Source organism: Piliocolobus tephrosceles, chromosome 10 (genome assembly GCF_002776525.5).
Source record: "Piliocolobus tephrosceles isolate RC106 chromosome 10, ASM277652v3, whole genome shotgun sequence".
Taxonomy (NCBI): domain Eukaryota; kingdom Metazoa; phylum Chordata; class Mammalia; order Primates; family Cercopithecidae; genus Piliocolobus; species Piliocolobus tephrosceles.
Window position 1 is genome coordinate 27,881,451 of NC_045443.1, and position 13,418 is coordinate 27,894,868.

Genomic DNA, 13,418 nt, shown 5'->3' on the forward strand with positions numbered 1-13,418 from the left:
TTTCTTTCTTTCTTTCTTTCTTTCTTTCTTTCTTTCTTTCTTTCTTTCTTTCTTTCTTTCTGTCTGTCTGTCTGTCTTTCTTTCTTTCTTTCTTTCATTTCTGTCTGTCTGTCTTTCTTGTCTTGCTCTGTCGCCCAGGCAGGATTGCAGTGGTGCGATCTTGGCTCACTGCAACCTCTACCTCCTGGGTTCCAGCAATTCTCCTGCCTCAGCATTCCCAGTAGCTGGGACTACAGGTGCACACCACCATGCCCAGCTAATTTTTGTATTTTTAGTAGAGATGGGATTTCACCATGTTGGTCAGGCTGGTCTCGAACTCCTGACCTCAAGTGATCTGCCCACCTCTGCTTCCCAAAGTGCTGGGATTACAGGCGTCAACCACCATGTCTGGTGGGATTTGCGTTTCTTACTAGCTCACAGGTGATGCTGCTGTTCCAAACCACTGACTTACTAGTACCTGTTTCTCCCTTTAGATCTGGTTTGGTTTTTGTTTTAAATTAATTTTTATAAGTACATAGTAGGTATGTGCCTTTATGGGGTACATGAGATATTGATACAGGCATAATGATCACAGGGTAAATAGGGTATCTGTCAAGCATCTGTCATTTCTTTGTGTTACAGACATTCCAATTATATTCTTTTAGTTATTTATGAATGTACAGTATTGTTGACGGTTGTCACTCTGTTGTGCTATCAAATATGATCTCTCTTTTTAAGATAGTTTCTCTTTGCTAAGATTGTATTGCTGCACACATTGGCAATCATTGCGTAATTGATTAACCTTTGAAGACAGCTTCTTGCAGAAAAAAAAAAAAAACTGTTGAGAAAGGTATGAGTAATTTGTGTGAAAACATATTCTATTTTCATAATGACCACAGAATACTGTGGCGTTCTACCAACCTAGTGGAATGTATGTGAACATTCTCTCTTTCTCTGAAGATTTCTTCTTTTAAGTGTCTTAGTTTCAGTGAATTGTATCTATCTTGGGTAAGAAGTTCAGGGTTCTCTTTCAAACCCAAGCATTTTACCTAAAGAAAGCTGAGAAAGCTAGGACAGATGTAATTCTCACAAAAGTTTGAAAGAAACTTGCTAATTTTCTTATGGCCTTTCTTTTCTTCACAGAAAGACCGGGCAGCCAGCCTGACCTAAAACATCAGTTAGTCAGCAACCCTGCAAAAAATTATGGTGTCCTGCCAACGCTTTAGCCACCACACCCATGCCCGGAACTTTCCTTGATATTTCACCCCATTCAAATCTGCTCTAAATGGGTCCTGACCAAACCTGAAATACACCCTGAACGTATTTCTGTTAGTTCCCCCACCCCTTTAGTCTCTTACTATAATATTTGAATCTTATCCCCAAGAGCTTGCTTATCTAAAACTTTCCTAAATTTATTTTTATTAAGCCGTGGGAATAGGAAACCAGTAGCCTGAGAACTCCTGCAAACAGAGCTCATTTCACTGTTTACATCACCCAACAAATAAGAGGCTTCTCCAGTTTGAACTATGACTTTGAACCCCCGCTTCACTCCTTTGTTGTGGTAGTGATTAATATATTTCCTGGTACCTTTTTCTTTAGCAAGTCATTCAAAGAAGCATATATTAGCCACTTAGAATCCAGAAATAAATTTGCTATTTTGTGAGAATTATTGGATGGTGAAATTTTTTGTTCTTTAGGATTTTTTTTCTTTATTTTTGAGACAGGGTCTTTGAGTGCAGTGGCACAATCACGGCTCACTGCAGCTGTGAGCTCCTGGGCTCAAGTGATCCACCCACTTCAGCCTCCTGAGCAGCTGGGACTACAGACACATGCCACCACACCCAGCTTAGTTCGTATTATTTTTTGTAGAGACAGGGTCTCACTATGTGGCCCAGGCTGGTCTCAAACTCCTGGGCTCTAGTGATCCTCCTGCCTTGGCCTCCCAAAGTAGTGCGATTACAGGCGTGAGTCACTGTGGCTGGCCTTGGATGGTGAAGTTGTAATTTTCTAAGTGGTTTTGTCCACTCAAAGAACTCAATTATAACTAGCAGATTTCTGGGTAAGCAAAGAATGAGAAGAAATGGAGCTGAATATTCTGAACCTTTTATTTTAGACCATAGGTTCATATAATGGGATTATTCATGATCCTTGATTCGTGACATATTATCATCATAGTCTTAGATGCAGAGGTCCATGCATGTCCAACTTCATTCATTATTTAGTTCTTTTTTAAAGTGGAATTTTTATGTCTAATTTCTAACAACCAACTTCTCTTTCCTAATTTTTCAAATACAAAAGTTTTATTTGGAGAGTAATCCTAGGAAAGACTTGGAGAAATAAGGAAGATAACTGATAAATGATGCATTATCAAACAAGTTACCACTCTGAGTAGATCTTAATTGTCTGGATAATTCTGGGAACCAATGTAGATTACATGAATCAGAATTTTCTCTTTCTAAGGGAAAGTGTGCTGGAATATTTAAAGCTGATAACTTTAAAATTTAAAGGGACATTAATTATCTGGCATTTTCAGACCACCACATGCAATGGCAGAGGGCTCCCTGAAATCTGGGACAGTTAAAAGTTGGGCTGGCATGCATGGAATTACAGAGAGGGCACCAATTACATCTGCCTCAGTTAGAAGCTAAACAATATTATTAATGCATATGTTTCAAAGGTATTCCCAATTAAATTAGTTCCTAAATGAATTTTATGCTTTCAACATTTAGCCAACAACAAATGGTTCTTTCCTAGTTAAAATAAAGAACTTAAATGGGATTGACATTGGGATTCTTAATGCCTGACAAATTTTAAAGACCATTGCATAGTTTGATGAGTTTTGGCAAATGTATAAACTTGTGTAACCTATATCTCAATCAAGATATTGACCAGAAATTCCACTGGTGTCTCCTTTCAGTCACTCACGATTTTCTGTAAGTAATTCTTGCTCTACCTTCTATCATAGGTTGCCTGTTCTTGAATTTCATATGAAAGTATCATACAGTACATGGTCCTTTCTATCTGGCTTCTTTTGCTCAACATAATGTTGCATGTATTATTTGTTCCATCCCTTTACTGTAGAGTAATATTCCATTGTATTAGAATAATATTTCATTATATTAATTATATGAGGAAGCCCAGGGAATCTTCCTCTCAGAAAAGTTTTTGAGGATTTAAGAAAGTCTTTTTAGAGACCAGGGGATTTTCTAAAGCTTTTTTATTTAGTCTTTTCATTTTCAAAAATACGTTGTCCTAGCCCTGAAAATTAACATAGCTTTATCAACACAGATGCCTGCCAAATTAGGCTGCCTCTAAAACAGCTCCAGCCATGGGCAAGGCAGAATTTTAATAAATATGGATGGTCTATCCTTAGTACTTCACCACTTCAGGTTGTATGTTTCTTATTCTTCTGTGTAGTTCTTTAAAATCCATTTGAAATTTATTGAAACTGATTCTGTGGCCTTGCATATATGCCTTATCCTGGTGAATATAACATGTAGACTTGAAGGTACATTCTGCATTTGGGTGTTTTATTGTATAAATTGAATTAGGTCAAGATGGTTGATAACATTTTCAAATCTTGTGTGTTACTGAGTTTTTTTTCCTACCTTACCTGTCAATTCAAAATAAGGTTGTAAAAGAACAAATGATAGATGGGACAAACAGAAAAGAAATAGCGGGACAATAGACTTAAATCCAACCTTATCAGTAGACTTCAATCCAGCCAAGTCAACCATATTTATATTATGTTAAATATAAGTAGATTAAATTCTCCCTTAACACCATCAGTTTTTGCTTCATGTATTTGGAAGCTCTGTTATTAGTTGCAAAAACATTTGTGCTTGTTATGACTTCCTGATGAATTAACTCTTATCATTGTAAAATATCTTTCTTTCTAGTCATGCTTCCTGATTTGTAGTTTTTTTAATATATCTGCTCCTGCTTTCCTATGCTTACATATGTATGTTATCTCATTTTTCATCCTTTTACTATTATATTTCTTTATATTTAAAGTCTCTATTAATAGCACATAATTAGGACTTAAAAAAACTAATCTGATGATCTCTGGCCCTTATCAGTGTTTATTCCATTTGTACTTAATGTAATTTTTAAAATGTTATTTTAAAAAATTGTTTTATTTCAGTAACTTTAGGGGTTCAAGTTTTTTTCGGTTATATGGATGAATTGTATAGTGGTGAAGTCTGGGATTTTAGTGCTCCTGTCACCTGAATAGTGTACATTGTACCCAATAGGTAGTTTTTCATCCTTACCTTCCTCTCACTCTTCCTGCTTCTGAGTCTCCACTGTCCATTTATACCACTCTGTATGCCTTTGCATACCCATGGCTTAGCTCCAACTTACACAATACTTAATCTGATTATTTATATGCTTCAGTTTAAGTCTACCACCTTGGCTATTGATTTTTCTTCCTCTTATGTGTCCATTGTTCCTTCATTACTGCCTTTGGATTTAATAAAATTGTGACTGAGGCTGCAGGGTTGTATGAGCCCAGGAATTCAAGACCAGCCAACTGGCAACATAGTGAGACCTTGTCTCAAAAACAAACAAAAAGTAAAGTTTCTGTGAATTCATATTCTCCACAACACTTGGCTATGTCAATTTTTTTTCACTAATTGGGTATAAAACATTATCACATTCCTTTAGATTCCTCATTTATTAATGATATTAAGCACTTCTTCATATTTTTATTGGTTGAAAACATTTCTGCCAAATGATTGTTCATATCCTCACACCTCCCATTTTTTCATTGATTTCTAGGAATTATACACTTGGAATGCCACTGAACTGGACCACTTATATTTGACTACTTTTAACTTATTAGAGAAATCTTTGGCCTTTGATTCTAACGCCAGTCCCTGGCTACCTGTTTAATTTGCAAAACCTTCCAAATTGGACCCCCTTATCCTACTCCGTTTTTCCCCTTAGCACCTACCACCTTCGCCATGTTACATACGTGTTTATTACTTGTATGTACTGTCTTTCCCTTACTAGTACATGTTGGCTGCTACATGATATAGAGATTAAGAGTTAGCATTTTGAACTTTCATAGCAATTTAACATTGTCATCATATTTTTATGAAATGAAGAGATTCGCCTCCAATGAATTGGAAATTTTTGAAGAACTAGTTCTTCACTACTTTGAAAAGTGTGATCTAGGTTGTCTCATACCTTCATGTAATAGCATTTGAAAGGCTCATTGAACAGAGCAGAGAAGAATTCAGTAACTACTATACCTATCGGACTTGAAAAAGTGTTTATATTCTACACAAAATATAGTTGCTAACAAAGACGAATATTTTTCTCTAATTTAGTGAGAAGGTATGTTTTTCTAACTAACAGGGGCATTACTTTGTGTTGTTGGTATTCCCATGTTTATAACTGAGCCTGGTGTGTGTCTCTTTGTTTTATATATACACATATATAAATGTATCTATACAAAATACTGCTTTTTAAATGAAAGAGCATGCAAGCCACTTAATTATGTAATACAGCTTAATCCTTTATGCTCTCAGTTTTCATGTTTTGAGTTTCTCAGACAAGAGTGTGGTTATTAAACGCCTGTCTTGCTTCTTTGGATGCTGCACTGGCTGAGTGTGTGAATACATTTTTTGGAATGACCTAGGTTCATAACCTAACTTGTTGATTCCTTGTTTTCTGGGTAACTGTAGACACGTACCTTGAGTGTTTTCATGCTGTAGTATTTCCAGATAAATGGTAGTGATATTTTTCACCTTTGGAAGTGAGTAAAGTTCTGGAAAATCCTTAAGTGAAATGACTTTAATTCAAAACAATATTTTACAGCAATTATATGGTATTATGTTAGAATGAATGCATAATCGGGAACTGATCCAAGAAGCTGATACCAGAACTATAAATATATTTGTGAAAATAAAGAGGTGAGATTTGGCTGCTTGGAAACAGAGGGCAAAGGTTTCTGTGAAACAGCATATGCCTTTTATTTCCCAGGTATTTGTTCTATCACAGTGTATATAACATAGTAAGAGCTTTATTTGGGTGCTTAGCCTGGTACGTGAAATGCGTTAGTGAATGTTGAAAATCACAGTATCCTGACTTTTTCCTGCCAATGACTAAATTTTTTGCAAGCATTATCTCAATATATTTTTTAACAGATAAACCAATGAATAGATTGTGACATAATTTCAGGATGAACCTATCTTCAGATAGGATCAGGTAAAGAGAAATTATGTTTTATAGTGGAAGTCAGACAGACCTAGGTTAGAAACTGAACTTTGCTGTATTTACTTTGCTGTGTTTCCATGCAAAAATCAAACATCTTTTATCCTCATTTATAAAATGGAGATGAATTCACACATTTTATAAGGCTGTTGTCTAATATTGTCATATTTTTATGAAATGAAACATAATGGATAATTATGTAATATTATGGATAATTTATGTAAATGTGTAGGAACCACTATAGGCACTCAGTATGTGATACCTATGGTTCCATTACAAAAGGTTTAATACCAGTAGGAGTGTATGTGTATGTATGTGTATGTTTACATACACATAGTATATTTGTTAGTGAATCCTTTTCATAGACAAATCTTAAGCCCTTGTACAGAAAGAAAAAAAAATTAATAAAGCAGAGATTGGGTGGGGCTGGTAAAGGGAGAAAGGAGTGTTATCTGGCCAGTGCTTGTCATGGCCCTCAGCAAGCTTCCATGGCCATCCCTGTTGCCCTTTACAGAGGCCTAGAGTTCTAGAGGACAGCATGGAAACCATGCTAGTGGATTTTAAACACCTCAAGTGCAAGAATGGAATCTTCTTTATTAACTGATACAGGTATCACATGTGGCCTTGCGCTACAGTAGGTGAGTGGCCACAGCTTACTACTCCACTACTGAAGTTCCTCCTCCATATTTAACTACACAACAGAGTTATCCTTTGAACCTGAATTAGCAAACCCACTAGCAAGCCTATGTCATTTAATGGATATAATAATAACATCATTTTTTTTCCAGATCTAGGTTGGAATTTGCCCCTGACAAATAAGAAAATGATGAGTGATGCAAGCGATATGTTGGCTGCGGCACTGGAGCAGATGGATGGTATCATAGCAGGTGATCTGCATCCTGTGAAAGACAGAATCACAACATTTACTCTGCTCACTTCACTTTTTCACTACAACTTTCATACTATCTTTTCACTTGATTTTCATTTTTTAGCCCTATGCCTTTTGCTTCCCTGTAATTTCGCCTTTGTTCTTCTTCTCCATTTTCTGCCAGCATTATTCTCAAACATTATTTTAAAGTATCAAAAATTCCAGTTCCATCTTAGGTTTCTAATCAAGGATAAAGAATCCGCATCTCAGGTGATTCTGGTGTAGGTGGTCTGTGGACCATACTTCGAGGGACACTGCTCTACCCAGTAACCGCTAATGTTCTGACCTGTTTTCCTGAATTCAAAATTCACTTTCCACCAATGACTCTCATATGTTTTTTTTTTTTTTTTTTTTTTTTTTTTTTTTTTTTTTTTTGAGAAGGAGTCTCACTCTGTTGCCCAGGCTGGAGTGCAGTGGTGCAATCTCAGCTCACTGCAACCTCCACCTCCCGGGTTCAAGCAGTTCTCTGTCTCAGTCTCCCAAGTAGCTGGGATTTAGGCGCCCACTGCCACGCCTGGCTAATTTTTGTATTTTTACTACAGACAGGGTTTCACCATCTTGGCCAGGCTGGTCTTAAACTCCTGACCTTGTGATCCACCCTTCTCGGACTCCCAAAGTACTGGGATTACAGGCGTGAGCCACCGTGCCCGGCCATATCAATTTCTTTTTTTTTTAAGAGAGGAGGTCTTGCTCTGTTGCTCAAGCTGGAGTGCAGTGGCTATTTACAAGCATGATTACCCGTGAATAACATGCATAGTACAGCCTTGAAATGTTGGGCTCAAGCAATCTTCCCACCTCAAGTACCTGCGATTACAGGCATGCGTCACTGCACCCAGCTTGTTCACATCTATTTACCTTCCCAATTCTTTGCTAAGCTTCCCTGTCTCCAATTTCCAACCAGATGTCTCTCCAGAAATGTCCTATAGGCATATCAATATAATCATTTAACACATTGAGCTCATTATCTTTCCTCAGAATTTACTCTGATAGTCTTTATCTGGGTTCATTTCATAACCCTTCATCCACAGTTTTTCTAAGCCAGAAATCATTGGGTCCAGTATTGGTCCGGAATGGACCAGCTCTAATATTTGTATTTTCTGATCTGCTACTTTCTTAACCATCATCTCCATGAGGCCAGCACACCTCACACCAAAGCCTACCAGGTTATTTTTCTTTCTATACCCCAGGATTGGCCTCCTCGTTAGGAATTGGACCATGGATATTTACCATCAACTACATGGTTTTAATTTTTGCACCATGTAACTCTGACTTGGAGAGATTTATGTGATTGAATTCTCTTTTTTCTGTTTCTTTTGATTGTTCCTTACTGTGACTAGACTGGTTTACCACCTTCAGCTTTGGTATTTTTATCTAACATAAATCCCATTGCTCTCTCTGTGATTTTGTTTAACTTAGGTTCTAAGGCCCTGGAATATTCCAATGGGATTTTCGATTGCCAATCTCCCACCTCTCCATTCATGGGAAGTTTGCGAGCTCTGCACCTTGTGGAAGACCTGCGTGGATTGTTAGAGATGATGGAAACAGATGAGAAAGAAGGTTTAAGATGCCAGATCCCAGATGCAACAGCGGAAACGCTTATTGAATGGCTTCAGAGTCAAATGGTAGGGTCTGCCTGTTATAAATTCTGTGTTATGAATCCTTTGTTGCTTATTCTAAAATTTAGAACATAGAATAGCTGATTAGAACAAGAAAAGTTTAAGGCAACAGATGTGCTCAGTTTTTTTTGAGACGGAGTTTCAAAATACTGTTGTCCAGGCTGGAGTGCAGTGGCGTGATCTTTTCTCACTGCAAGCTCCACCTCCTGGGTTCACACTCTTCTCCTGCCTCAGCCTCCTGAGTAGCTGGGACTACAGGCGCCCGCCACCACGCCCGGCTAATTTTTTGTATTTTTAGTAGAGACGGGGTTTCACCGTGTTGACCAGGATGGTCTCGATCTCCTGACCCTGTGGTCCACCCGCCTCGGCCTCCCAAAGTGCTGGGATTACCGGTGTGAGCCACCGCGCCTGACCAAGGATAACTTTTTAAAAAGTGCTATTAGTGTACATTTTATAAATACCAACTGCAGGTCACCTGATTCTGCCCATAAAAACAGACTGGCTTTTAGATTGTGCTTGAATGACCTCCTGTGGCTTAAGTCAAATAGTCCTACAAGGGAAAGAATCTTGCACATAATAGATGATTTCTCAGTCATATTGGGTTCTTCACTATAAAGGACCGAATAGCAATTCTAAATGGAAAGCGTAATGAAAGACATGCAAAACGCCACAGGATTTACAGCAGTATTTGACCTGAAGTGCCATCTAGTGGTTTATGGCAATCATGTCAGTTCCAGTTCTCGAATTAAATTGTGGAGTTGGGCCTTTAACCCATTTATGCGTAGTGTTCCATTATTGGAACGCTAAGCTTGTGGGAGTTATTTATATTCTGGTCAAAGTCATCGCCAAGGTCTCATTTAAAAAAAAAAAAATTGCAACGTCTGGCATAAGTGGGTTAATGGTGTTATTCACTGAACAATGAGGCCTCTTTTTAGGCATCTTTCTCAAAAATTGATGATGTGGCAGAGCTACCCTTTGTCTGGGCATGGTGGTAAATACCAGGGTTTTAATCTGTGATGATTACATGAAATCTAAAGAATGTCACAAAAACAGATTCAGTGGAGGACAAAGGAAAGGAGATATTTTGCGCTTAAAGGATATTCAGTTTTCAGTAAGATGCACTAATATGCTTATGAGCTAACTGTGTTGATATAAAAACTAATGAGAATTGTATGAAAGAATCATGATCTACTTTTGGATCTGTGGTAGACAGGAAAACTGCTTGCTTTGGGAACCTTGAGAGTACATCCTACAGCTAAAACATTTTCATGTGATGTGACACAAATACTAGAGCTCCCAGCCAGTCCTGCTGAATACTCTGTGTTCTCACCTATTTTACCTCTGCATTTCTGAGTGCAAATAATACAATCCTTTAGTGGTGGTGCAGCTACACAAACCTGACAATTGGAGATATTTTACTTGTTAAAACACATAATGCCTTACTATTATACTTTATATTTGCTCTGCAAATTTCTCCTCCAGAGATTTAAAGGTCCAGGTTTGCTGATTTCTTTGGAGATTGCTTCATGCTCTGAAATTGGTGTTTCCTAGCATATTCCTTAGTCTATTTCAATGTCCTGTCTCACCCCTTCTTTACTCCATGTTCTTCTGACCATTTAGCGTGCAGTGAAAAAAGCAATTTACTATTGATAGAAGAACCTATTTCTATCCCACACCCAGAGGCCACCAATGGCAATAGTAGCCTAAGCATACCTGTAGTTCAATTTTTGACATGTGTCTAAAACATTTCCATTAACATGTGCTTAATCTGTTCTGTGAAAGTATGTCCAGAAATGATAGAAAGTAATGATGATTACATCTGAATATAAGTTAGATCATGACACTCACTCCTTTTTTCAGAAACTGCCAATGGCATCACATCTTACTCGGAGTAAAAGCCACAGTGCTTACTGTGGGCTGTAAGGCCTCGTAGGATTTGCTCCCCATGACTTTCTGACCTCATCTCTCATCACACATCTCCTTATTCACTCCACACCAAGCACATGGGCTACTTCAGATTCTTAAATATGCCAGGTACACTGGCCTCTGAGCCTTTGCACTGGCTTTTCCAGGCACTGGCTTTTCACTCTGCCTGGAAAGCTTTTTCCCCAGATATTTGTGTGGCTAGCTCCCTCATATTCTTCTGGTATTTACTCAGAAGTCCTGCTCTCAGTGAGGCCTTGCATCACCACCCTAACTAAAATTATACCCATTTATTCTTTGTCTTACATCTCCCTGCTTTATTTTGTTCTTAGCATTCACCACTTTCTTATGTGCAGTGTATTTGTGATGTTTATATGATTTATTTTCTGTCTTTTCAACTGGAATGTAAGCATCATGAATCCGATTTTTGCCCTTAATTTTTAAAAAATACTGTATCCCTAGTGCTTAGAAGAATGCCTGGCTCAGTAGTTATATTTGTAATGAATGATGCTCCATGGATGCTAAAGTGGAATGCACGTTCGAATGAATGGAAGTTGTTTTAAATTTATTCCTCGGATGGGTAATGGCTTGTTGATCAATGTTTTTAGTTGCTTTCTCTCTTATTATTTGACATTTTAACCTTGAGAATCCACAAAATGACAAATATTTTAGAGAACTAATGAAGATTCAGTTTTTATTCTAAAAGTAGCAATAACAAAATAAACTAGATGTAGATCTAGAGAGATAAAGAATTTTTGTAGTTGCTAAATTTATATCCATGTAACTTATTTATATGAATTCCTCACCTTGCCCCAACTTTCCAAATTAAGTGTGTTTTCTCGAGCACACAGAGAATGACAGGATGAAAGAAGAAAGGCAGCAAAAGGCAAAAAACAAAGCAAGAAGAGGAGAGCAGGACTGACTGTTTGGAACCATAAAAGCATAGGAGTGAAATTGAGTTGTCAGCACACACCTACCATGAGAGACTTTATTTTAGAACCAAAAACCAACTTGGGCCAGCATTGGGAATCCAACAAGTAGAAGATTATATGCTTGTAATTTAGTGATTTGCTGATAATATTAGATTTTTCCAATTTAATATTTCAGAAGTTAGGATGTGTTTTATGATCTTAAAATGGGTATATGTATACATATATGTATATGTATCCATCCTCCCTTCCTCTCTCCCTTCTTTCCTTTTTATTAATAAGGTACTTAGAATAGTCAAATTTTAGAGACAGAAAGTAGAATGGTGACTGCCAGGAGCTGAGGGGAGCAGAGAATGGGAAGATAATACTTATTGCATATAGAATTTCAGTTTTGCAAGATGAAAAGATGGATGATGGTGATGGTTGCAAAACAGTGTAAATGTGCTTAATACCACTGAACTATACACTTTAAAATGGTTAAAATGCTAAATTTTCCATGTGTGTTTTACAATAAAAACTTAAAATTGATGGCATTCTAGAATTTAAGGAACACAGAATCCTAGCAAATTCCCCCTTCATATTTGAGTATGGGGAAATTGCCCAAATAAAAGAGATTGTGATGTTTAAAAAAAGGAAGCAGTGAATGATAAGGCAGGAGTGCATCTAGGCAGTTTCAAATGCAGGCTGTAGTAACAGCAGACCTGAATTTTAATGTTGGCCCTAACTCTTCGAAGCTTGTATGACCTTGTGAAAATGTCTGAAGTTCTGTGTCTTGGTTTTCTCATCTGTAAAATGGGGATGATGGTTACTGCCACTTAGGATTGTAAGGATCCTATGAACTAATGTATGCCGAGGGCTTATGAATACGCCTGGAAAAAGGCTAGTCAGAAAGGCAATACTGAAGAGTACAGCGTAGAGAAGAGAATAGAGGTAGAATGTTTAACAGGAGCCCTTTGCAGTGAGGGAAACAGTTGGGTCCAGTTGCAAGGGGAGTTAGGTTACAAACCACACATACATAGGTCCCTTCTTGCGATAAAAGAGTACAAACATTTCTCAGACTACAGAGAAGCTTCTGGAATATTTTAGAAAAACTTAAATTCAAAAATTTTTGGAAATAATTATGTATATGTAAATAATAACAGATATATAATTATGGTTCCATTCATGTTTAATGATGGCCAACTTGACAGGCCCTGTACTTTAAGATGGATACTAACCTTTTCATTAGTGCAACTGGGCATTTGCAGTTCCAACTATCATTTTGCCTGGGCCAGGGGGATCCCCTGGTTTCTTGTAGGATGCAGGTTATTTCTTTACTACTGATTGCTCCTGTCTGTTTGTTTCATATGATCAGACACTGAATGTGATCAAATACCAACACTAGTAACCTGTTACAGTGAAGGGACATTAAATCTGTAAGAATGAATTTACAAGTGTAGCTGTAGGCTTCTAGAAATGAACAAATTTCTTTTAAAACTCAGAAGTGTGTCTCCTTGGTTAAAAAAAACTATAGACTGTGACATATTTGTTTAGTTACTGAGGCTGAATTTTCTGTTTTGATTGTGAAATATTATAATGTGTTAACACAGATATTAATAATGGAGAATTACTTGCTTTATGAAGCTCCAGATTCAAGAAGGCAAATAGAAAAATATGTCTAATTGTTTGAGTCAAGCAAGTAGTTATTTACTTTAGGTCTAACTTGATGAGTTGCCCTAGAACATTCTTATAATGTTTTTTTTAACTGAGGATCATGACCTTGATCCATGTCAGCAGGGGATCAGGTAGTGAAATCCCGAAGGTGTCTGACTATTTGGCAGTTTT

The 13,418-nt window shown here is 37.3% G+C and overlaps 1 protein-coding gene across 3 annotated transcripts in view; it reads left to right on the forward strand.

Moving 5' to 3' along the window:
* LOC111540608 (liprin-beta-1) overlaps positions 1–13,418 on the forward strand; it is a 170,723-nt gene that overhangs the window by 100,903 nt on the left and 56,402 nt on the right. For all 3 annotated transcript variants that reach the window (XM_023209019.1, XM_023209020.1, XM_023209018.1), the window contains exons 3-4: positions 6,987–7,085; positions 8,543–8,748. In XM_023209019.1, the coding sequence (XP_023064787.1) occupies positions 7,022–7,085; positions 8,543–8,748 (270 nt within the window). In that variant the 5' untranslated portion in view covers positions 6,987–7,021. The remainder of the gene's footprint in view (positions 1–6,986; positions 7,086–8,542; positions 8,749–13,418) is intronic.